The sequence below is a fragment of the Crotalus tigris genome, unplaced genomic scaffold, assembly GCF_016545835.1.
Source record: "Crotalus tigris isolate CLP2741 ecotype Arizona unplaced genomic scaffold, ASM1654583v1 scf7180000024473.799607, whole genome shotgun sequence".
Classification (NCBI taxonomy): Eukaryota; Metazoa; Chordata; class Lepidosauria; order Squamata; family Viperidae; genus Crotalus; species Crotalus tigris.
Genome location: NW_024100644.1, coordinates 706,589 through 732,829, shown reverse-complemented (window position 1 = coordinate 732,829; position 26,241 = coordinate 706,589). Strand labels below are relative to the sequence as shown.

At 40.7% G+C, this 26,241-nt stretch overlaps 1 protein-coding gene across 1 annotated transcript in view; it reads left to right on the top strand.

Annotated features, from left to right (window-relative positions):
- Window positions 1-13,490: 13,490 nt before the first annotated feature.
- The window catches only part of LOC120303654 (vomeronasal type-2 receptor 26-like), a 28,114-nt gene continuing 15,363 nt past the window's right edge, over window positions 13,491-26,241 (top strand). The window contains exons 1-4 of the mRNA XM_039333344.1: window positions 13,491-13,620; window positions 17,250-17,404; window positions 18,250-18,519; window positions 19,957-20,799. Coding sequence (XP_039189278.1) covers window positions 13,491-13,620; window positions 17,250-17,404; window positions 18,250-18,519; window positions 19,957-20,799 — 1,398 coding nt within the window. The remainder of the gene's footprint in view (window positions 13,621-17,249; window positions 17,405-18,249; window positions 18,520-19,956; window positions 20,800-26,241) is intronic.

The window sequence follows — 26,241 nt, the reverse complement described above, 5'->3', positions numbered from 1 at the left end:
CGGTTGCCACAGCAATGGGAGGGGAGAGATGCATTCTTGTAGTTTAGTCAAAACAATAACTTTCTTGTGGGAACCAAGGTCAAGTAGCCTTAGTGTTTGGCGGGCTGGAGCTACCATTAGAAAGCCCACCAAAGGTCTTAATTGGGGATTGTGATTTACAGTATGACACACTAAACAAATGGGAAGTTCAACTTTTACTTTGTAACTTTTTTTTGGGGGGGGGACTTTCAAGCTTTGTTTCACCTTTGTGTTCATGCTGATATTATGTAGCCATTAAAAGTGTTCTTTGAGGAAAGCAATTGCCTCAGAGTTCTTATTTCTACTGGTCTCATTTATCAGAACCATGACATATATATGGTAAAATGTTTGTTTTTGTATATGTGTCTATAAAATTTAATTTCTTTACAAAATTAAAATATAAACACAAAAAAGAATGTACCATATTTTCCGGCGTATAAGGCGACCCAGCATATAAGATGACCCCTGACTTCAGCGCTGAGTTGCATGCCTAGAAAGTTGTCTTATATGCTGGAAACTATCGTTATTTCCGGTGTATAAGACGACTCAGCGTATAAGACGACCCCCAGTTTCTACGTCTTAGAAAGTCGTCTTATACACCAGAATATACGGTAGAAGAAAATAAGGAGAGATCGATAAAGAAAAATGTATTCAAAACAATATAAAACAAAGAAAAGGATAGCTAAAGAAGTATCTTCTGATCTTCTGTTCAGCCATTATAAACCTGCTTGATACATTTCCTCCCCTCAGAATTAAATTATATAATTCCCCCTTTCCCTGATACAACCCTTTTAAATTGGTAAATCCAGAAATTGTCATTCGTTTTTATCCATTTTCAGGGGAAAAAAAAAACATATCAAGGCTTTCCGGTTCTTTATAAAAGCAGTTCTTTTTCTTTCCCTAATCAAAGAAGTCAATATAGCAATTTCAGCAAGTTGTTCCATCTTCATGGCCCACTCCTTCCTTGTGGGATAAAATTTGTATTGCTGAATCTATTTCATCGTTTTTTACACAGCTCCAATAGCTTTTGTCTCAATGTGCAGAGCCGGGTACAGAAATACAGAGATGAGTCAGCAGCTGTCACAGAATTGATCTGGAGGTAGAATTCATTTCTGGTCTCATCTGCAGAAATTGTGGCCCGGTTTTTTACAGAGGCAGCATACCATTTGCCTCCACTGTTGACATTTATGGCTGAGACCCATTCGAGACCCTTCCCAAGTGGCTTTCTCACCCAATGCCATTCAATAGGCACAGAGATTAAGACACCTGTCACTTTGCAAACTAAGTTGAGAACATCTCCAGGTCTCACCACCGCTGGTCCAGATTCAGTGAACTGAATATTTGATAAGACCCCTTGGGGAAAAAAAAGGCAACAGTTGCTTATAAACATTACAAATTAGGAGAAGCACAAAAATCAGGAGAAGTTAGAAAGTTAGAAACCAGTCTATTTTGTTCCTTTTTGCTTTCTTCCTTTTTTTAGTTGCTGTCACCAATTTTGCTTTGAACATTTTTTGCCCAAACAATAAGTCACTATACAGTGGAAACTTTGGCATTGAAATTTTGGCTTAAGGTAGAAAGTTTCACAACAAATTTTTTATTGTAATTTGCAGTTGTTTGTTAGTGATGTATTCAGCTTTGGGTGTAAAAGCTAAACATTCCTAGGCTGATTAACACTGACATTTCAAAACATAATTCACACTTACAAAAAATGGTTATCTCCCCCCCCCTCTTTAAGAGTCTAAGTTATGTAAACATTAGAGTGTTAATACTCAATTCTGCATAAATACCATCATAATAATATAATATAAAACTCCCTTTTATGACTCTGTAATCCCTTAATTCAGGGTAAAGTCAGGAAGGCTGGACGGAGCTGATCATTTATTGGCCAGATGCCCTTCCTGATTCCAGAATATAACATGACATGGCATGGTATGGCATGGCATGGCATGGCATGGCATGGCATAGCCTAACCTAACTTATCCTATCCTATCCTATCCTATCCTATCCTATGCTATCCTAGCCTAGCCTAGCCTAGCCTCACCTCGCCTAGCCTAGCCTAACCTAGCAAGCCCAGTCCAGCCCAACACAACACAACATAACATAACATAACAATGCAATATAATGTAATGTAACATAACATAACGTAAAATAAACATAATATAACATAATAAAAGTATAAAATAATACAATATAATTAATGTAATATAAAGATATATTTTATAATTATGTAACAAAACAGATAAAATGAAAAAGAACAATTTTCAGTCAACAGACCACATCATTAACCAAACAAATGTTTCTTCGTTTCCTACAATAACTGTATGCTTACATCTTGGAAGTACTGTGAAAGATAATACAAATAGCCATAGTGGCATGATGTCAAGATGTTTCAGTGAAGCCTTTCAACTCAAGATGAATTCAAGCTGTCCTTCTGCATGAAATTCTTTTTCAGGTGGAATGTTTCTAGTGACTTCTGTGGGAATTTGCATGAGCTCCTCCTCCAGGGGCTGATGAGAAGTAAAATAAGAGCTTGATCATGGATCTTTTCATCTCTGTCTCTATCTTGTGGAAGCCTCCAGTGATGGAGAACCCAGAAGTTGTGGGTGCTCCATCACTGAAGCCATTCAAAAAGAAACTGAACAACCATTTGTCTGAAATGGTATAGAGTCTCCTGCTTGAGCAGGCGTTTGGACTAGAAGACCTCCAAGGTCCCTTCCAACTCTATTATTCTATGTTCAATGTCTTTCTCTTCAATCAATGATAGGTGATTTAAGATCCCATTTCAGAATACTGACTTAGCCCCATTTGTGTATCATTGTATGCAGCTCCTCACTCTCCAAGTTCATGCCTTCCATGAGGAGACAAAGTTGTCCACCCCTTCTAAGTGACTCTTTGTGGACAAAGACCTGGAATGGTTGATGGTCTCATTCACTTTGTTCCTGGCGCTATCATTTTAACACGTGAAAGATATAGGTAGGTGAGTTTTGACCAATATGTCAGAACATCAATCACAGACCAATCTGTGGAGAACTGAAACAGTAAAATTGACAGAGAAAATCTAGGATGTTCATGTCAAGATGGAATGTTTATTTTCACTCCTGTTTTTACTCAGTTTTACCATTTACTGTATGTCCTTAGTTTTCCTTCCATTTTCTTTTCCCTTATCTCTTTACTGAGGTTAACAATTGTGATCTTTCATATGCTATTATTTTAAAGCTTATTATTAGAAAAATTCCATTTTACTAAGTATATATGTTACTCCAATTGTTGACTTGGCTTACATACCCAACTTTCTTAAATAAAAACAATCATAAGAAAATGTATGTTTATGTATTTTCTTATTTCTAATCCTAATATGAATATAATATTATATTATAAGCCACCCAGTACACTGCTTAGCCAAAGAACAATATAATACCAATCCCCTCCTAGCACTGATGATTTTACTTAGTTGGTAATGAAACATTTGTAAGAAAACAACCAAGCTCAGAGAGCACCAAGGACTCCACAGTCTTCCTCCTCCTCCTCCTCCTCCTCCTCCTCCTCCTCCTCCTCCTCCTCCTCCTCCTTCCACCACCACCACCAACACCACCATCTTCCAGCACTGATATACATTTCCCAGTTGGGCAATGAAATGTCTTTAGGAAAGTAGGCAAGTTCAGAGAGTACTAAGGACCCCACAGAACAATGTTTATGACAAATATATCATCATTCCAAAGTGAAATATCATCACAGGTTATACAGCTAAAGTATTATTGTAAATTATGTTTTATATCTTATTAGCATGCAACACTGTTGTGTAGCTCAAATTTTCTCAAGTGAAAAAGGACAACACTTTGTTTGTTGAAAATCCAATACTATATAATTTTGCTTGAGGTCTTCAGTAGAAAACAACTCCTTTATTAACAAATGACAACACGTCTTCAATCAAAAAGATAGTTGAGGGAAATAATGTCATAGACAAATAATTTATAGGGAATATAAGCATCCATTGACTTTTAAGTTGATGGGTTTCTCCCTTCATCTTCATTCTTGGACTCTCTCAATGCTTGGCTATTTAAGACCTTGACAACTTGTCTGTCTCCTCTATCCAGCTGCAGAGGCAGCAGGAATGGACTTTTGGCCTCTGGTTTCTGCTCTGAAGAGTCCTCTGAGGTTATTGTACAAGTGGGAATGCAGATTGCCTCACTGTGTCTCTGGTACAATAATAGACAGCAGAGTCTTCAAGCTTTAAGTCGTTCAGTTGCAGAGTGGTTGAAGCTTTGGCATTATCTCTAGTTTGGATGAATCTTCCTACAATTGCAGGATTGTACCAAGGGTTAGTGCCCAAACTAGGCATTCGGCATAGCCATTCCAGTCCTTTCTCTGGCTGTTTACGAACCCAACTCATGTAATAGTTTGTAAAGACAAATCCAGAAGTCTTACAGACGATGGTGAGTGAACCTCCAGGTGTTTTAATCCCTCCTCCAGATTGTATCATCTGAATTTCAGAGTGGCAGCCTAAAAACGAGAAGTCTAATGAGCATCAGGAGAAACGGGCAGAAAATGTACAATTTATACTGAATATTCTGAAAAAAGGGGGGGGGGGATCTACCTGAGAAAGCAGCAGAGAGCAGGAGAAGTTTTATCCAAAATGTCATCTTCCCGACTGGGTTGGGAGGAAGACTGTGAGGTTTCATCTGTTTAATTTTCCAGAGCTGAAGGCTTATTGGTTTTGGAGACTGCAAGGCTGGATTGGAAACATCATTCTTTAAGAAGGTGAATTGGTTCAACTAATTTGCATAGTCTTCTTTTTATAAGGGCATCTGGACTTTGCTGTTGGGTTCTGAATGTACATAACTAGATCTTCATCTAAACAAAAAAGGTGAAGATGTAGAGAACATCTTTGTTATGTGGCAACCAGGTTTCTGGTGTGATAAGCCACAAGGTAAAATTGCACTTATATTCAAGTTTCTGCATTAGTGGTTAGTAGGTTTCAAGGCCCAATTCAGAGTAGTAATTATTACTTTTGAAGCCATATATATGGCCACACACCAGAATCTATTAAGCAATTTCATGAAAAATTGAATCTGTTCATCTGTTCTAGTCATCTAGAGAAGACTTATTCTACATCCTCCTTCATTACAAGGTATGTTGGGAGTGGTAGAATGGCGGGCCTTTTCTGGATGTTCCCACCCTGTGGGACACTTTTCTTCCAGAAATACATGCAGTTCCCATTTTGCTGATGAATTTCAATCAACTTACAACAGTTTTGGGGGTGCAATGGTGCAGCAGTTAAAGATGCTAACCTTGCCAGCTGGCGGTCCAGGTTCAAGATCTGAGCACCATGTTATGGGGTGAGCTCCCATTACTTGCCCTAGCTTCTGTCTACATAGCAGTTCTAAACCTTGCAAATGCAAGTAGATAAATGGGTACCACTTCAATGGGAAGATAGCAGCATTTCATATGCCTCAGCATATACTTATACTGGCCACATGCCCATGGAAACATCTTTGGACAACACTGGATCCCTCAGCTAAGAAATAGAGATCATCACTAACTCCGAGAGTCTGGCTCAACCAGACAGGGGAAACTTTACCTATACCTTTGAGACAGTTTTGTTTATTTATTTCAACAAGCCTTTGGTCCTGACTGATAGTACCTATCATAGACATTGTTTTATTTTTCTTTCTGATAAAGTTTCATTTTGATGTGCTTCTTATCTTGAGGGACATTCTACATTGACCACACCACAGTATAGTTTTGCTATACTCTATGCCAGATAAAATATTTTTTAGCAGAATGATGTATGATGTTGGATCATATAAAGATAAAGGTTTTCCTGTCCAGTTTTCCTGTCCAGCCCCACCGATAGAGTGCAGGTGGTTTCCCCAGCCTCAAAGCCACCAGCATTGACCTCCAGCCCCAAGAGAAAGGAGAGTCCCAGTTGCTACTCTAAACATGGCAGTCCAAGTCATTGCTGTTCCTCCAAGGCCCCAGAGTGCCGATCATGACGCAAGAGCCCCAGCCACCAGAAAAGCCCTGGTCAGTGTTGGTTGTCATGATCTCTCGAAAGGCACCACCACCGTTATGGTTCCAGGAGGTGGGATTACGATGACAGACCCAATAGACAGCCCCACTACCAAAGCCTGAGCCAATAATGGGTCACCCGAAGTCCAGATCATCACCAGTACCATGAGAGCTCTGATTGTCACTATTATTGGTCACACAGCCCTGTGGATCACCACCGGCACCACCTCTTAGAGCAACTTTTGATGGCAATCTGGAGAAGCTGATCTTCTTCCTTAATCAAGTACATTCCCACATGAATCGCGATGCCAATTTCTACCCAAATCCAGCTGCTACGATCAATGTGGTTGTGGCCAATCTGGAAGGGGAAACATCTGAGTGGCTAAACAAGAAAGCACCTGAACTGGGGGATCTCCATCTCTTCCTCCTTGGATTAAGAGCCAGGTTCAAGGACCCATCCATAGCCCTCAAAGTGGAGAAACAAATTCATAAGATAAACCAAGATGGTAGACCTGCGTTGGAATACATACGAAAGTTTTGCAAGGTAGCAGGTTGGATAGAAAGGTGGCCTGAGCATTTCCTAGTGCATCACTTCAAGGAGGGCCTAGATCAGTGGTTCTTAACCTGGGCGATATTGCCCCCCAGGGGGCGATTTCATTTTTCAAGGGGGTGATGAAACGAAAAGGGGTGACATGGGGGCAAAGAAACACAAAGGGGGTGATATGGGGGCGATGGAGCGAGAAGTTTTGGGGACACTTTTGAGATTTTTTCATACAGTGAATAGCTGTATATCTGTCGTACAAAAACATCAGATTGCTCGCTATTAGTGGATTGAATTGTGTTTTCAAATGTTCCTCCAGCTAGCTTCAGTACAGAACGCCGTACATATGTGAATATGCATCACTTATCTTCATGCGCATTGTGCGGCAGCCTCTACCCATACAGTGGTGTGCCATTGGCCAGAATATGGGAGATATGGGAAAAAGACTGGAAATAAATTATTTGCATCGATATGTCCTGATGACAATTTTAAAGAAAACAAAAAAAGTGTTTGCATAAATTGAAGAATTATTTCCTATGTTGTGATTGAGAGGTTATGTTGGGGGAGGGGGGTGATGACAACTTCCTCATTGGCTCAAGGGGGAGATTTGTTCAAAAAGGTTAAGAACCACTGGCCTAGATGATCACCTTTCCCAGGCCTGTGTCTATTGGGCTGTCCCTAACCAATTGCAGGAGTGGTATCAGGCAGCAATAAGATTGGACGTCAAGCTTGCTCGCTACAAGAAGCCACCACCTCCAGAAGCCAGGCTGAAACCAGAGCAAGCAAGGCAGCCTCGTCCCTGAAAATCCCCAGCCATCACAGCCACGGAATCCCCCAAGACACCTGCCAGTCTACCAATCAAATGCTTCAGATGTGGACAAGAGGAGCACCGATCAGCAAGTTGCCTGATCCCGTACCTTCAACAGGGAAGCAGATCAGGGTCAAGAATTTTTCCTTGAAGTTCTTTTGATGGGTTTCATCTATTGGAACCATGACACTGGAAGAGATTCACTTGCAATGATCCCTTGCTTTCTGGACATGTAGAAGAAATTAAGAACGCACATAGTGATTTGCATCTAGGTTTGCATAGCACTCAGAATAAAAGAGAAATGGGAAACATACAAGCATATGCAGAAATCTATTGGACCTGGTCACTGCATACAGGCTGTCCTTAACTTTTATGACCACAACTGAGCTCCAAATCTAAGTGAGAAATTAGTTAAGCAGATTTTGCCCTATTTTACGACTTTTCTTGCCTCAATTGTTAAGTGGATCACTGCAGTTGTTAAATTAGTAACATGGTTTTTAAATGAGTCTGCTTTCCCCATTGACTTTGCTTGTCAGAAGGCTGCAAAAGGGGATCACGTGACCCCAAGACCCTGCAACTGTCATAAGTGTGAGTCAGTTGTCAAGCATCCAAATGTAAATCACGTGACCATGGGGATGCTGCAACCGTCAGAAGTGTGAAAAATGGTCATAAGTCACTTTTTTCAGTGCCGTTGTAACTTTGAATGGTCACATGAATTGGGTATGTCTAGTTTAATGAAGAGAAGGATGAGGAAGGACACGATAGCAGTGTTCCAATATCTCAGGGGCTGCCACAAAGAAGAGGGAGTCAAGCTATTCTCCAAAGCACCTGAAGGCAGGACAAGAAGCAACAGGTGGAAACTAATCAAGGAGAGAAGCAACCCGGAATTAAGGAGAAACTTCCTGACAGTTAGAACAATTAACCAGTGGAACAACCTTCCTCCAGAAGTGGTGAATGCTCTAACATTGGAAGTTTTTAAGAAGAGACTTGACAGCCATTTGTCCGAAATGGTGAACGGTTTCCTGCCTGAGCAGGGGGTTGGACTCGATGACCTCCAAGGTCCCTTCCAATTTTATTATTATGATTATTATGGATCATCGCACAGTCAGCCAGATGTTCAGACTGGATTTGGCATTTTATCTACCTATCGAGTCCTTGCCCAGGACCTGGGATAGGCAGATGTGGATGTTTGATGGTATTACAGATATCGTCGCAGGATGGAAGCAGTTCCTAGTAAGGCCGCCTTTTGCAACTGACTAATAGCGAATTTGTCAATGCCAATGGTGTTCAAGTGGTGCTCCAGTTGTTTTGGGATTGCACCCAAGGAGCCTCTTACTATTGGTACTACCCTTGCTTGCTTTTGCCACAGTCTTTCTATTTCTGTTTGTAGGTCTTTGTATTTTGTTATCTTCTCCAATTCTTTCTCTTCTATTCTGCTGTCTCCAGACACTGCCACGTCCACTATCCAGACTTTTGTGTTTTTCTTATCGACAATTGTTAAGTCTGGGGTGTTATGTTGCAGGTGCTTGTCTGTTTGAATTCTGAAGTCCCAGAGCAGTTTAATTTTATCATTTTCTATGACTTTCTCTATTTTATGATCCCACCAGTTTTTGCTTACAGGCAAATGATATTTTTTGCAGATCTTCCAATGCACCATTGTTGCTACTTTGTCATGCCACTGCTTGTAGTCAGTCTGTGCAATCTTCTTGCAACAGCTTACCAAGTGGTCCACTGTTTCTTCAGCTTCTTTGCATAGGTGGCACTTACTGTCTGTTGCTGTCTTCTCAATTTTGACTTTATATGCATTTGTTATATGCATTTGTTATGCATTTGTTATTATAACAAATATACATTTGTTATATGTTATATGCAGTATTATTATTATTATTATTATTATTATTATTATTATTATTATTATTATTATTAGAAAGATTGTAAGGACTACTTGTATTATAATAGGCAAGTATAGATCATAAATGATATGTCTTGGTAGGAAGTTCCCTTTTGTGAAAGAATCTCAATATGACAAAGAGTTAAAGAAGAGTCATCTTATCCTGACTGATGGTTTCACTTCAATGTCAGAAGAGAAACTTTCTTAATTTAAGAAAGTTTTTTTTTTTCTTAAAAGTGGGTAGGTGACTTTGGGCCAGTTGCTCTTTCTCAACTGAACTCAGTTCACAGGGCTGTTGTTTTGGGGAAAATAAAGGAAGAAATATCAGGTACAGGTAGTCCTTGACTTATGACTACAATTGAACCAGAAAATTATGTTGGTAAGTGAGACATTTGTTCAATGAGTTTTGGGCAATTTTATGACCTTTCTTGCTGCAGTTGTCAAGTGAGTCACTGCAGTTGTTAAAGTAGTAACATGATTATTAAGTGAATCTGGTTTTCCCATTGAAGGTCACAAAAGGTGATCACGTGACCCTTGAGATATTGTAACCATCATAAATATGAGTCAGTTGCCAAGAGTCTGATTTTTTTATCACATGACCATGGGGATACTACAATGGTCGTAAGTGCGGAAAGTGTTCCTAAGTCACTTTTTTCAATGCTGTCTTCAGTTTCAATTTCAGTCAACTAAATGAACTTTAAGTTAAGGACTACCTGTATTTTGCCAGCTTGAATTACTTCTAAAAATAATAAAGACGGGATTAAAAAGAATCTAAGAAATAAATTTATTTCTTCTGGGGGGGGGGAGGAGAGAAGTTCTCAATGGATGAGAATAATGGATGTAATTCTAAAGGAAGCATCCCAGAAAGTAACACTCAACATAGATACATCTATATCCTTGGTATCCAAAGCAGAACATCCAGATTCGGTCACAGTTTTGTTCCATACAGTATTAATCGTGTGAACTCTAAAGCTTCCTCCTTCCGCTATGTATTCAAGATGGACAGTGAATAATATATATGTGTTACTTATATGTAAGAGTGTAGGTCTATACATATGTTGTATATGTTGTTGTTGTTGTTGTTAATTGCGAAGTCGTGTCCGACCCATCGCGACCCCATGGACAACGTTCCTCCAGGTCTTCCTGTCCTCTACCATCTTCTGGAGTCCATTTAAGTTCACACCTACTGCTTCAGTGACTCCATCCAGCCATCTCATTCTCTGTCGTCCCCTTCTTCTATTGCCCTCAATCTTTCCCAGCATTAGGCCCTTCTCCAGTGAGTCCTTCCTTCTCATTAGGTGGCCAAAGTATTTGAGTTTCAACTTCAGGATCTGGCCTTCTAAAGAGCAGTCGGGGTTGATCTCTTCTAGGACCGACCGGTTTGAACGTCTTGCAGTCCAAGGGACTCGCAGGATTCTTCTCCAGCACCATAGTTCAAAGGCCTCAATTCTTTGTCGCTCAGCCTTTCTTATGGCCCAACTTTCACAGCCATACATTGCAACTGGGAAAACTATGGCCTGGACTATATGCACTTTTGTTGGCAGGGTGATGTCTCTGTTTTTTAGTATGCTGTCTAGATTTGCCATAGCTTTCCTCCCCAGGAGCAAGCGTCTTTTAATTTCTTGCCTGCAGTCCCCATCTGAGGTGATCTTGGACCCCAGAAAAATAAAATCTGTCACAACCTCCATTTCTTCCCCATCTATTTGCCAGGAACTGAGAGGGCCGGATGCCATGATCTGGGTTTTCTATGTTGTATATAGTATGTTTAAATGTGTTGTTATGTATGTGTACACTTTGAGAGCAAGCAACTACATTTCATTTTTAATGTGTGCCATTGTGCCAATAAAGTTTGTCTGCCTGCCTGCCTGCCTGCCTGCCTGCCTGCCTGCCTGCCTGCCTACCTACCTACCTACCTACCTACCTACCTACCTACCTACCTACCTACCTACCTACCTATCTATCTATCTATCTATCTATCCATCCATCCTTGATCGTCTAGTTCAGTTTTCTCCATGAGCAAAATAATTCTCTTTCTAGAACTTTGCTGCCCCCTCGTGAAAGAAAAAAAAATATATAGAATGAAAATAATTTTAAGGCCTCTTTTGGCGTTCTCCTTTTGCATGAAAAAATAAGCGAATAATGGTACCCCAAATAAGTGGCGATTTATCTTTATTTTATTGATTTATTTACCTTTCCTGAAATCCAATAAAGATTTAATATCTAACCATCTTTCTCCCTGACTCAAGGGATGAATCTTGCAGAGATTTACCTTAGAACTTGACATGGTTCCATGGTTTTCATATTAACGCAGTCCCGATATTGATACTGAAGTCTCTTGAACTGCTTAAACAGTAGTGGTATGTCAAGGAAAAGATGATAAGCTGAAGTTGAATCTTCTCTTTGAATGTGTTCATATTCTTCGGCTTGACTTATTATTAGTGTCTCAATTTGTGCCTAGAGGAATACTATCTTAATTTGTTGGCTGGAAGTGAACGGGAAGATAAACATGAAGAATACAGAGCAGAATATAGATACAGTGACCGTTCAAAGTTACAACGGCATGGGAAAAAGTGACTTATGACCATTTTTCACACTTATGACTCTTGCAGCATCCCCATGGTCACATTGTCATAATTTGGATGCTGGGCAACTGATTCATATTTATGACATTTGCAGTGTCCCAGGATTACAGTTGTTGTGAGTTCCTGACAAGCAAAGTCAACGGGGAAGTCGGATTCACTTAACAACCATGTTGCTAACTTAAGAACTGCAATAATTCACTGAAACAACCATAGCAAGAAAAGTTGTAAAATGGGGCAAAATTCACTCAACAAATGTCTTACTTACCAATATAAATTTTTGGCTCAGTTGTGGTTATCAGTTGAGAACTACCTGTAACAGAAATGAAAGGGAGCTTAGAGGTCTTCCAGTCTAACTCCCCTGTTCAGGCAGGAGATCCTGTACAAAAAGAATAGAAACAAACATTTTTATCATTACAGTAGTTGAACTGATTAAAGAGGATGGAGATTGCAACCCAATAAATTTGGATATCTTTCCAAATATCCAAATCTAAATATCCAAGTATCCAAATATAGAATAACAGAGTTGGAAGGGACCTTGGAGGTCTTCTAGTCCAACACACTGCTCAGGCAGGAAAAAACTATACCATTCCAGACAAATGTTGTCCAATCTCTTCTTAAAACGTTCCAGCGTGGGAGCGTTCACAGTTTCTGGAGGCAGGTTGTTCCACTGATTAATTGTTCTAACTGTTAGGAAATTTCTCCTTAGTTCTAGGTTGCTTCTCTCCTTGATTAGTTTCCATCCGTTGCTTCTTGTCCTGGCTTTATTCTCTTTGGAGAATAGGTTGACTCCCTTTACTTTGTGGCAACCCCTTAGATATTGGACCTCTGCTATCATGTCACCCATAGTCCTTCTTTTCATTAAACTAGACATACCCAATTCCAGCAATTTGTAAATATCTCAATTTGGAAATGGTTGGGGGATCAATTGATACATTAATACCATTCTGAACCATTTTATTACATTTTGAAAATGTATCCAGAAATACATGTTAGTATTGCTTCTCTTTGAAGGAAATCATGCGAAAAAGTTTCAAACTCAGTTCTTTCAATAAACATATTACTAGATGAACATGTTTCAACCCATTGTGGAACATAAGGAACAGCAGAATATTTATTTATTATTTTTCCCTTGATCCAACTACACCAATGGGCTATGCTATTCTGCTCATATTTAATTAACGTGATCATCTTGGAAGCTATCTCCCACTGGCTGTCCCATCAGAGAAACCATCAAGAACACAAAAAAGAACATCTGCAACCAATGTATTGTTGCTAATACACAGCAGAGTTAATTGTCTCTCCAACAATTACCCCATAATTATAATTAGTTTCCTCTATCAGAACTCCAACAGTTCTTCAGAAGATAGCAAGAGAGATCTCAGTGTGCAGCTGAGATAGAGTTTATAAAATACAAGTGGATTTAAGAAAGAGGCAAGCCCAGACTCTGTCCATTTGAATCTATCAAGTTTTCTATCAGTTTGAACCAGAATGGCTTTAGATCTCTGAACTGTTTGGTGGAGTGGGAGAATTATTTCCCTGTGTTTGTTGTGCAATGCTATATTGAGAGATGTTGCTGCTTTGTGTCCAAAACTGGAATCAGATACAGCAGAATCTATTTTCCAGGCAAACAAGCCTGCAAGGATGGTGAGACTCTTGGCACTGTTCCTTTTGCTGTCACTTGAAGAGTGCCAAAGTGCAGCTGCACGGTGCCCATCAACTAGATCCCTCACTGTTCCTCATGAGTGGTATCAGCCAGGGACACTTCTCATTGGTGGGATGACTTCACAAATCTTTTATGTATTCAATGAAATTGCTTTCAGAAATTACCCTCCACAGGTCATTGGCTTTGATCTTCCACTGTAAGCAATTCAATCCCATTTGCTAAATCAAAACTTATTTTGAATGGTATATATACATGCATCCAGATTAAATGGATTAATTGACATTTCCAAACATTGTTCCCTTCATCTTGATTCTAGGTTTTTGCTATTATTCTCCCTTTTCTTTCTTGAAAAGTATGACCCTTTGTTTTCTCAATTTTGGTGAATTTACACCATTCTGTTAAATGGGAGAAAAGTTAATTTTTTTAATGTTTTATTGATTTTCTAATTTTACATTTAAGTATTTAAAAAAGCAATGTGGCGGCTGAGTTAATTGATAATTCAATGACATACAAATATCTTTAGCATAAGTCTCAAACTATCACATTAAATATTTCCTCTCTTTTGCCCTTAGTATTTACTATCTCATGTTTAAACTAATACAATTCTTCTTATATTAATTAAATAAAAATAACATTCTTACATTTATCAATAATTTTTAGCTTATACTTATCCTGATTGTTTTAACATTCATTCTTTATAGACAATAAATTTCCTAATTAGTTTTTCCCAATTTTTGGTTTCCCATTAATATTTAAATTAACATTTAATATTTATAATTTCTAAGTTTTAAGTAACCAAAGTTCCCTTTATCACAATTAATCACAAAGTCTAATATTCAGGATACATGTCTATTTAAATACATTCTATTTCTCATCATCTTACATCATCTAATTAATAATACAGTATAACATCATCTAATTAATAATACAGTATAACATTCTTATTTTCTACTAATTTCCAAATGTCTTAAATTTAGTAACAAAGTTTCTCTTATTTCAATATCAAATATTTCCTCTCTTTTTCTCTTAATGTCTATTATCTCCTATTTAAGTTAATACAGTTCTTATTATAAGTAAAAACATATTTATTACATTTATCAATAGTTTTTTAGCTTATATATATCTTAGTTACTTTTACATTCAGCCTTTATAAACAAATCAATATTCAAATTTAACTTTTGATATTTATACTTCCAAGTTTTAAATTACCAAAATTTTCTTTATCTCAGTTCATAACAAGATCTAGTATTCAAAGTACACATCTTATCTACTTGAATATATTCAATCCCTTTTCTGGGTTTTCAGTTAACTGCATTTGTTGATCAGTTGAATCTTCTATCATAGTATTGATTGTTCCACTTCTTCTATTATATTCTGTGTAGTTGATTCTTTAGTTGTAATCAAAGTTTGGGTTCATATATCTAGGCTGACATCTTGTTCTTTTCTGTAGCTCCTTATTTCATCAGAAGCTATAGGAATAGTTTCATATGTTGTTTTCAACATAGAGAAAATCTGTTCCTAATCTTCATCCATGTCCTCTTGTTTTTGTTAATTGCGAAGTCATGTCCGACCCATCGCGACCCCATTGATAACATTCCTCCAGGCCTTCCTGTCCTCTACCATCTTCTGGAGACCATTTAAGCTTACACCTACTGCTTCCGTGACTCTATCCAGCCATCTCATTCTCTGTCGTCCCCTTCTTCTATTGCCCTCAATTTTTCCCAGCATTAGGCCCTTCTCCAGTGAGTCCTTCCTTCTCATTAGGTGGCCAAAGTACTTGAGTTTCAACTTCAGGATCTGGCCTTCTGAAGAGCAGTCGGGGTTGATCTCTTATAGGACTGACCGGTTTGAACGCCTTGCAGTCCAAGGGACTTGCAGGAGTCTTTTCCAGCTCCATAGTTCAAAGGCCTCAATTCTTTGTCGCTCAGCCTTTCTTATGGTCCAATTTTCACATTCATACATTGCAACTGGGAAAACCATGGCCTTGACTATACACCCTTTTGTTGGCAGGGTGATGTCTCTGCTTTTTAGTATGCTGTCTAGATTTGCCATAGCTTTTCTTCCCAGGAGCAAGCGACTTTTAATTTCTTAGCTGCAGTCCCCATCTGAGGTGATCTTGGAGCCCAGAAAAATAAAATCTGTCACTACCTCCATTTCTTCCCCATCTATTTGCCAGGAATTGAGAGGGCCACATGCCATGATTTTGGTTTTCTTAATGTTGAGTTTCAAGCCAACTTTTGCACTTTCCTTCTTCACCCGCATCAAGAGGCTCTTTAGTTCCTCTTCACTTTCTGCTATTAGAGTGGTATCATCTGCATATCTTAGGTTGTTGATATTTCTCCCGGCAATCTTAATTCCAACTTTTGATTCATCTAGCCCTGCCTTTCTCATGATGTGCTCTGCATATAAGTTAAATAGACAGGGCGACAGTATACAGCCTTGCCGGACTCCTTTTCCAATTTTGAACCAATCAGTGGTTCCGTGTCCAGTTCTCACTGTTGCTTCTTGACCCGCATATAGGTTTCTCAAGAGATAAATAAGATAGTCTGGTACTCCCATCTCTTTAAGAACTTGCCACAATTTGTTGTGATCCACACAATCAAAGGCTTTTGCATAGTCAATGAAGCAGAAGTAGATGTTTTTCTGGAACTCCCTAGCTTTCTCCATGATCTAGCATATGTTGGCAATTTGATCTCTAGTTCCTCTGCCTCTTCGAAATCCTGCCTGTACTTCTGGTAGTTCTCGATCCACATATTGCTGGAGTCTAGATTGTAGGATTTTAAGCATAACTTTACTAGCATGTGAAATGAGTGCAATGGTGTGATAGTTTGAACATTCTTTGGCATTGCCTTTCTTTGGAATTGGAATGTAAACTTATCTTTTCCAATCCTGTGGCCACTGTTGAGTTTTCCAAATTTGCTGGCAAATTGAGTGTAGCACTTTTACTGCATCGTCTTTTAAGGTTTTGAATAGCTCAGCTGGAATACTGTCACCTCCACTAGCTTTGTTGATTTCCTAAGGTCCATTTCACTTCACATTCTAGGATGTCTGGCTCGACGTCAGTGACGTTAAGCTCGTTCTTGTATAGTTCTTCTGTGTAGCTTTGCCACCTCTTCTTAATCTCTTCTGCCTCTGCTAGGTCCCTGCCATTATGGTCCTTTATCATGCCCATCTTTGCATTAAACGTTCCCTTCATATCTCCAATTTTCTTGAAGAGATCTCTTGTCCTCCCTATTTTGTTGTTTTCTTCTATTTCTTTGCACTGTTCATTTAAGAAGGTATTCTTAGCTCTTCTAGCTATTCTCTGGAATTCTGCATTCAATTGGGTGTATCTTTCTCTTTCTCCTTTGCCTTTCACTTCCCTTCTTTCTTCAGCTATTTGCAAAGCTTCCTCAGACAGCCATTTTGCTTTCTTGCATTTATTTTTCTTTGGGGTGGTTTTTGTTGCTACCTCTTGTACAATGTTGTGAACCTCCATCCATAGTTCTTCAGGCACTCTGTCTATCAGATCTAATTCCTTAAATCTATTTGTCACCTATACTGTATATTCATCAGAAATATGATTTAGTTCCTACCTGAGTGGCCTAGTGCTTTTTCCTACTTTCTTCAATTTAAGCTTAAATTTTGCAACGAGAAGCTCATGATCTGAACCACAGTCAGCTACTGCCCTTTTGTGATCAAGCGGGAGTCCCCTCCTTGCTTGCTGCCCCTACATGGTGACTTTTGACCCTTTCCAGGGTCCCCCAGCAGTGCAAAATCGGACGTGGAATATGGAGCTTGTCTTCCACATGTCCATGGCAAACTGGAAGTCAAAAAGTTAAGTTTTTGTTACATCTGTGAAAACAATGTACTGGGGCTGGAAAAAGCTTCAGAAGTTGAAAGTGATGAGCAGGTAGAATAATTTCTGTAACTGCTTTTCTGAATCAAAAACTTCATATGCAGTAATCGGGGGCAGGAAGGAAGGAAGGGAGGGAGGGAGGGAATAATATTTTAGAGGACTATCTTTTGCCATCCTAACAATTAAATGTTGCAATTCAGGATTGTGAATAACCTGTACTTAAAATTATTGTGACACTGTTTAGTAACACTAAACACAAAGTATAAGTCTAATTCCAACTAATTCATCTCTCTGTCTCTCTCTTTCTCACACACACACCTCTATCTATCTGTCTGTCTGTCTGTCTGTATGTAAGTATGTATGTATGTATGTATGTATGTCTGTCTGTCCATCTATTTTAATTTGGACACTTTTTATTGACTAAGTCTAAGCCTGCTGTAAGTCCAACTCTAACTCTAACTTTAACTCTCCTCTCTTTCTCTCTCTCTCTCTCTCTCTCTCTCTCTCTCTCTCTCTCTCTCTCTCTCTCTCTCTCTCTCTCTCTCTCACACACACACACATCTGTCTGTCTGCCTGCCTGTCTGTCTATTTCTAATTTAATCTAACCTAATCTATTTTAATTTGGACACTTTTTACTGACTTCTAAATATGTAGTTCTGTTCAGTTAAATTTCAAAACCCCATGTATTTCAACCATGTGATTTCCCCCTTATCCTTTTCATTATTGTCTCCTCTCTTAATCATTCACCCCTTTTGAAACATCTGATTAATCTTCATAATGCAGCCACTCTGCAATTTCACTAGACTTGTGTCAACCAGATTGGTATTGATCACATCACAACATTTATTTATGAAATGACTTATAACTCTATTTGAAGGATGCTAACCAAATTCTACCAGAATGCTTTGGCTTTGGCATTTGCTGTAAATACCATCAATGAATCTCCAACAATTTTGCCAAATGTCACACTGGGCCTGTACATCTATGACACCTACTATGATGATCGGATGACCTATTACAGTCTTCTCAATTTGCTCTTCAAATTGTGCAGTTTTGTTCCAAACTATGAATGTGGAGCCCCCAAAAATGTAATTTCTGTAATTGGAGGTCTTGGATCTGACACCTCTTTTCACATGGCAGATGTTTTAGGACTCTACAAGATTCCACAGGTGAGAATGATGCTGTCAAGGTTCCAATAGATAGAGCCAAATAAATCAGAATACCAAGCCTTGTAGCTTCCTACAAGAACATATTTATTGGATACAAAATATTGGCACAATCAAAAGTGAAGCCAAGTCTGAAATTCCCTCCAAAGAGTTACACTGTTACAAAGTAAAATCTCCCCCCCCACCAATGTTATACAATTAATCACACTACTCAATAAAACAATTTTGTGGGCTTTCTAACAAAATACCCAACCCTTTTCTCCCAAGCTAGAGAATGACCTTGATTCTCATGGGACATAACATTGTTTAGACTAGCAGAGATACTCAATTTCCCCTCCCTTTCATGTGGCAACCTATAACAACTAAGATGGCTACAGCCAGATTTGTTGTAGAGTTGACAGATGCATTGCAACAGGGAATATGGCCTTTGCTATTTTTTACTTATCTTCTAGTCATCACACAAGTGATTTTGGAATGAGAAAAGGGAGCTAGAAAATTAAGGTCTATGGGGTCCTTGGTGCTTTCTATGTTCATGGGTGGGGTTTTTTTTTTTGCAAGCATTTTATTGCCAAATTAGGTAACACTATCATTGCTAGAATGGAATGGGGTTTGCTCTTATTTTTATGTACTAGTGGCTTGCCCTATCAGCATTGAGGGGGAATGTTCCTGGTGGTTCCTTGGTTAGGCTGTTGTTTAGTGTTAGCTTGTCTATCTGCATTGGTAGTTCCTTGATTGGGATATTATTTATTGACTGTTGGTCTAGTGTTAATGTTGGTGTTAATCTCTGCTCATATGGGTGTTGATTCCTGGTGAGGAGATGTTTGGGTCTTTTGTTTACTTTTGGATTTTTTGTTTGTCTCTTTGCAGTGGTGTGTAGATGTGTTCATGGTACTATAAAAGATGAGGAATAGATTTAGATTAGTTGAGAAATAAGGACTCCTAGGATGATGAGTTTCAAAATACTTTTTTCTAATTAGTAATAGCATTTAGACTTATATATCACTTTGCAGCCCTCTCTGAGCAGTTTACAGAATCAGCATATTGCCCGCAACAATCTGGGTCCTCATTTTACTGACCTCAGAAGGATGGAAGGCTGAGTCATCCTTGAGCCCATCAGGATCAAATTGCTGGCAGTGGGCAGAGTTAACCTGCAATATTACATTCTAACCACTGCACCATGGCTCTTACCTAATACCTAATTAATGTTTACCACATATTACCCCATCTCTATTAAATAAGCAAATGTTTAGTTTTATTTATAGCTGATAATTTGTATTTTTGAGATGGGTGGCGAATAAATTTAATAAATAAATTAATGAATAAATAAAAATAACAGGAGAACTGTTTATTTTCGCAAAGAGAAATAGTGAAGAGTTTCTTTTCTGCAGATATGATTTATTTACAAAAATATATCATTCTCCTCTGCATTTTGTCTTTAAGCTCACCTATGGATCATTTGCTCCAGAAGAAATTTTAACAACTGAAGTTCCGAAATTTTATCGCATGGTCCCAAATGATAAAAACCAGTACATGGGAATTATCCATTTGCTTCTACATTTTGGCTGGACATGGGTAGGTCTTTTGACAGGAGGTGATGACAGTGGAAAATATTTCTTAAAAACCATAGAAGCCTTGTTTTTGGAGAAAGGAATCTGTACCGCTTTCATACAGTTGTTCCCATATCAAGGTCGTGTCTTTTCTCACAATGACATGGGTAAATTTAGAAATATCCACGTGGATCAGAGGGCCAAAGCCCTTGTTATCTATGGAGATACTCTGACTTTTTTGTGGTTACTCACCTATGATGCATTTCTTGTGTCTGAAAACACATATATTGGGAAGGTCTGGATCATGACAGCCCAGATGGAATTTGCAGTAACGGGCGTGACCAGACGGATGGATTTTCAAATGTTCCAAGGTGCTATATCCTTTGCAATTCATTCCAAAGAACTTCAAGAATTCCAGAGGTATCTTCAGAAGAAAAACCCATATCAGCCTGAAGGTGATGGTTTTCTCCAGTTGTTCTGGGAACATGTTTTTGAATGTTCATTTCCAAATACTGAAGAGCCATTGGAGCAAGAGGAACTATGTACTGGGAAGGAGAACCTGGATAAGCCTCCTCGGTCTGTTTTTGAAGTGAGAATGAATGGCCACAGCTATAGTATCTACAATGCTGTCTATGTGGTAGCTCATGCTCTCCATGCTATGCGCTCATCAAAGATCAAACACAGAGTAAGAACAGGGGAACAAAGTCTTGAGTTTGAAAACCTGCAATCTTGGCAGGTAATATTTCAATAAAAGAATGATATAACAGAATAACAGAGTTGAAAGGGGCCCGGGAGGTCTTCTAGTCCAATCCATGATCTTGTTGCTAGAATCAAATGTACACTCACATGAAAAAGTAAGTACACCCTCTTTGACTTCTATGGTTTTACAAATGTGATCTATGGTCTTAACTTCTCATTTTGGTTTTCTTTTTGTAAAATAAATAATATCATGGTATAATATGTCATGTGTTGTTTTTCATCTGAGATTGTTTTTACTTACTTTTAAGAAATGCTAAGGATCATATTATTTTTACTATGTCCTGACACATAAAACCATAGAACTCAAAGAGGGTGTGCTTACTTGAAAGATAAGAAGGACAAGTATAGAAAGTGGAAAGAGGGACACATAACTAAGTCAGAATATCAGCAAATAGCCCGAGCCTGCAAAGATGAAGTGAGGAAAGCTAAGGCTCAAAATGAACTAAGGTTTGCGACCAAAGTCAAAAATAACAAAAAAAGCTTCTTTCAACATGTAAAAAACAAGAAAAAAAAGAAAATTATTGGTCCATTAGTGGGTAAAAGTGGCAAGAAGGTGACAAGCAACAGGGAGAAAGCAGAACTATTTAACTTGTTTTTCACACCTGTCTTTATACAAAGGGAAAAAGCAGACCAATCTATCAAAAATAGTGCCATAAAAAACAGAATAGAAACATAAGTTAAGATAGACAAGAAAATGGTAAGTGAGCACCAGTCCAGCCTAGATCAGTTCAAATCACCAGGACCAGATGGATTACATCCCAAGGTTCTCAAGGAACTGGCAGACGTGATCACAGAACCACTGAACTATATTTTTCAAAGATCCTGGAGCACTGGGGAACTACCAGAGGACTGAAAAAGAGCTGATGTAGTTTCCATCTTCCAAAAAGGGAAACAAATGGATCCAGGAAATTACAGACCTATCAGCCTGACCTCAATACCTGGGAAGATTGTAGAAAAGATAATCAAACAACGAATCAGCGAACACCTACAGGCAAACAAAGTCATTACTAAAAGTCAACACGGGTTTATCAAAAAGAGATCATGCCAGACAAACCTTATTGCATTCTTTGACCAAGTGACAAAATTAGTGGACCAGAGGAATGCTGTGGATATAATTTACTTGGACTTCAGTAAGGTATTTGACAAAGTAAATCACAACCTACTACTTGATAAGATAAGATACTACTTGGTGATGCGGGTTAGACAGCATCACCACCAGATGGATCTGTAGCTGGCTGACCAGCCGTACTCAGCATATGGTCCTCAATGGAACCGCATCTATATGGAGGGAAGTGTGTACTGGGGTGCCCCAGGGCTCTGTACTGGGCCCAGTTCTCTTCAACATCTTCATCAACGATTTGGACAAGGGGATAGATAGGGAACTCATCAAATTTGCAGACGACACCAAGCTGGCAGGAATAGCCAACACTCCAGAAGACAGGCTTAGGATACAGGAGGATCTGGACAGACTTGAACACTAGGTGCTATCTAACAAAATGAAATTCAATGGTGAAAAAAGTAAGGTTCTATATTTAGGCAAGAAAAAACAAATGCACAGGTACAGTATAGGGGTACCTTGCTCAATATTAGTGAGAGGGATCTCGGCGTCCTAATGGACAATCATTTAAATATGAGCCAGCAGTGTGCTGCAGCTTCCAAAAAAGCCAACACAGTGCTAGGCTGCAATAACAGAGGGATAGAATCAAGATCATGTGAAGTATTAATACCACTTTACAGTGCCTTGGCAAGGCCTCACTTGGAATACTGCATCCAGTTTTGGTCACCACAATGTAAAAAAGATGTTGAGACTCTAGAAAGAGTACAGAGAAAAGCAACAAAGATGATTAGGGGACTGGAGGTTAAAACATATAAGGAAAGGTTGATGGAATTGGGTATGTCTAGCTTAACGAAGAGAAGGATGAGGGGGGGACATAATAGCAGTGTTCCAATATCTCAGGGACTGCCAAAAAGAAGAGGGAGTCAAGTTATTCTCCAAGGCACCTGAAGGCAGGACAAGACACAACAGATGGAAACTGATCAAGGCGAGAAGCAACCTAGAACTAAGGAGGAACTTCCTGACAGTTAGAACAATTAAGCAGTGGAACAACCTGCCTCCAGAAGCGGTGAATGCTCCAACACTGGAAATTTTTAAGAAGAAACTGGACAGCCATTTGTCCAAAATGTTATAGGGTTTCCTGTCTGAGCAGGGGGTTGGACTCAATGACCTCCAAGGTCCGTTCCAACATTATAATTATAATTATTATTACTACTTTTTCATATAACTGTATATTGAGGACTAAAAGTAATAATTGCATCTTTAGCTACCTGTGGCCATAATAGCTTTCATGGGAAACCATAGTTGGAAAAGATATTACTTCTCAGCCCTATGTATGAGGGTTGCCAGGAAATTATTAAGAATGTTTTTATCAAGATTAGCTGTAATGAAACAAGCTTGTAAACTTTTTTATGCTTTATGTCTTCCTCCTTATTAGAGTCTGTGATTAGAGTGGCTTCTGTAATGATCCAATTGTCAAGCGCCAGGGAAATCAGAAGACTCAGACAGTTCAAATGAGTATAAAGATTTATTGCAAGCTTAAGCTCTCCACAAGAATCTGACCAACTAACAGTCAAGGGAAATGAGTGGGAGATAAGAAAGGCATTCAAGATGGCCTAGACCAGGGGTGTCAAACTGCCGGCCCATGGGCCGGACGCGTCACCAGGAAACCATGCCCACCCTATTGCTGGCAATGGGAAAAAAGCTCTGATACATCGTGCAACATGACATGAAGTCGTGAGTTTGACATGTCTAGCCTAGACTTGAATCTTTTGCAAGCAAGCAGGGACTTGTAACTTATGATGCATTTGACCCCTCCTTTGGGTTCATCCTATACTAATTTCCAAACATTACCTGGCCTTTTTGGACTTTAAGAAATACCCTGAGTCAGGACCCCGGGCTTGCCATGGGCCGGGAGATGGGAAGCACGCAGCCAGAAGCCGACTGACGCCCGTCGGGTCCCACGAACTGCCCGGCTCCTGACAATCAGCTGGGAGTCAGGTAGGTGTCAGATGGTTGGCAGGGAACCGGCAAGGCGGCGAGGAACGGCCCGACTCCTGACTTTCAGCTGAGAGCTGGGTCAGCACGTGCCTGCCAGCTGGGAGGCGGTGGATGAGGCAGGCGCCGCCCATCACCCGAACGTCAGCCCGGCTCCTCAGACTCAGCTGAGAGGTGGCTTGGCTCCTTGCTGGCAGCAGGGAGCCAGCATGGCCACCAGACACCTCGGGTGCCATCCTCCAAGGAGCTGGACATCAGAGACACTCCTCCTGCCAGCTGGACCTTGGGACTGGGCAAGCATGACGAGGGGGGAATTGTTCCTTACCTTGGCTGCCTCTCCCTTCCTCCAGGAGCAGGAGGGGAAGGCAGAGCGCTGCCTGGTTGTCCGAGCAGATGGCTGGGGCAGCAGAGGCTGTGTGGATGTGTCTGGAGAGGGGAAACACAGGTGGGCATTGCACCTAATATCCATATGGACCGGATGCTGGCTTGCTAAGTGGGGTGGGGTTGGTGGGTGGAGCACATCTATGTAAAGCACTGGGAGCAGTTCACTCCCAGTGCTGACTTTTTTCTTTTGCATTAAAGTTTGCTGGTCACCTGTTCCTTCTGTGTCTGAATTTCATCAGTAGCTAGCAGAGGACAGCTGACAGTAAGTCAGCACTCCCTTTTTTTTCTGTTCCCCTCTTATTGCCTGTTGTCGTGGACTTTGACAAGATGGCTGAGGGTACACAGGAGGTTCCTACTGAGACAGTCAAAGCCGCTCCAGCTGGTGAAACAGGGCCTGAGCCTGAAGCCCAGGATCTGCAGCCAGTAGTCAGGCCCAAAATGGTGGCACCTTGGCCTGCAGCCCCTACGAGTGAGAACCAGGGCCCTGTGTTTTCTGCAGCATCTGAGGAATAGTGGCACAGCCCAGCATTGGCCAACGTGGAGCCTGGGTGGGTGACAACACCAGGTCCTAGGCCCTCTTTGATGGACTGGCGGGAAAGACGGCTGACGGGAGATGACAAGGATGAGTGGAGCTATTCCACCACTCCTGGTCAAGATACTAAGGACGTGTTGAGGGACCAGTTCAGGGAGGCAGGCTATCAGGACGCCCCCTCCTGGCCATGACGGATGGCCACAAGAGAGGAAGCCTCATGGCCTTGACCAGAGACACCATGCAGACATCCTGACTTGGGACGGTTCCATTTGGACAGCCTGTGGCTGCGACAACCTCCTGCTCCAGATGTCTCCATGGTAGGAGGGTCTTCTTTGGATGCACTGCAGGTCCAGGCTCAGTCTGCGTAGATGGATCGGTCAGCTCTTGGGTCATGGGGGTTGCCTGCTGGAAGGGGCTCCGGCCAGAAGGATGTGGGTTCCAGCATCCAAGGCCCACTGCCTGCAGCTGACACATTACGTGGCTCAGCCTACCCTATAGGACCCTGAGGTCAGGGACTGATGTGGGGTCCACCTCCCATACTGGTCACATTTGATGGACATCCGGATTGCCTGGCAATGTTCCTAAGCCATGTGATTAGCCATCTGGATCAATATGCTCGGCTCTATCCATTTCAATGGGCCATGGTGGTGGCAGTGTCACCAGGACTGCAGGGTGAGGCAATGGCATGGGCGGCGGACCTGTACAGCGATCATGCCCGGGAGCTGGCTGACGCTGGGCTGTTCCTGGATGTGTTGCACACCCACTTTGAAGACAGCTCCTGGGTTCAGCGCGCTGAGGCAGAGTTGCTGGCATTGAGGCAACGTGGTCGTCATGCAACTGACTACATCCATGACTTCCGCAGGGTAGCAGGAAGGCTGCGGTCCTGGCCTGAATGCCTACTTGTCCACCATTTCTGGGCAAGTCTGGACTGAGAGCTGCACCAGGCTTGCGTGTTCCAGGGGGTTCCCAGTTGTCTCCAAGATTGGTTCCGGGTGGTTATAGATCTGGACATAGGTCTCCAGGATTTTCAGGGCAAGGCCGAGGAACCGCTCATACCAGGAAGATCGACAGCAAAGTTACAGGAGGAGGGGAGATGGGGTCCCTCTGCAGATGTGGGTCCCTCCGCCCCTTCCGTCAGGGCGCCATTCCACTATTTCCGGTGTAACCAGCCAGGCCACAGAGCAGAGGACTGTCCAGCCCCGAGTCCACAGGCTCCTTCCTTGGACCCTGGAAAGGCCACTCCAAGGGCTAACAGAACCCCTGACAGGTCAAGGGCGGCGCAGCAGCTGGAGGCAGTAACATCCCAGCGGTTGATCCCAAAGGAGGAGGAGGAGGCAACAGCAGCGACAAGGTATTGGCTGGTAGGTGACGACAGTGATGACAACATAGCCAATGATCCCATGGTAAGCGAGCCCATAATGCCCTTCGTTCTCCCTGTGACACTGACTAAC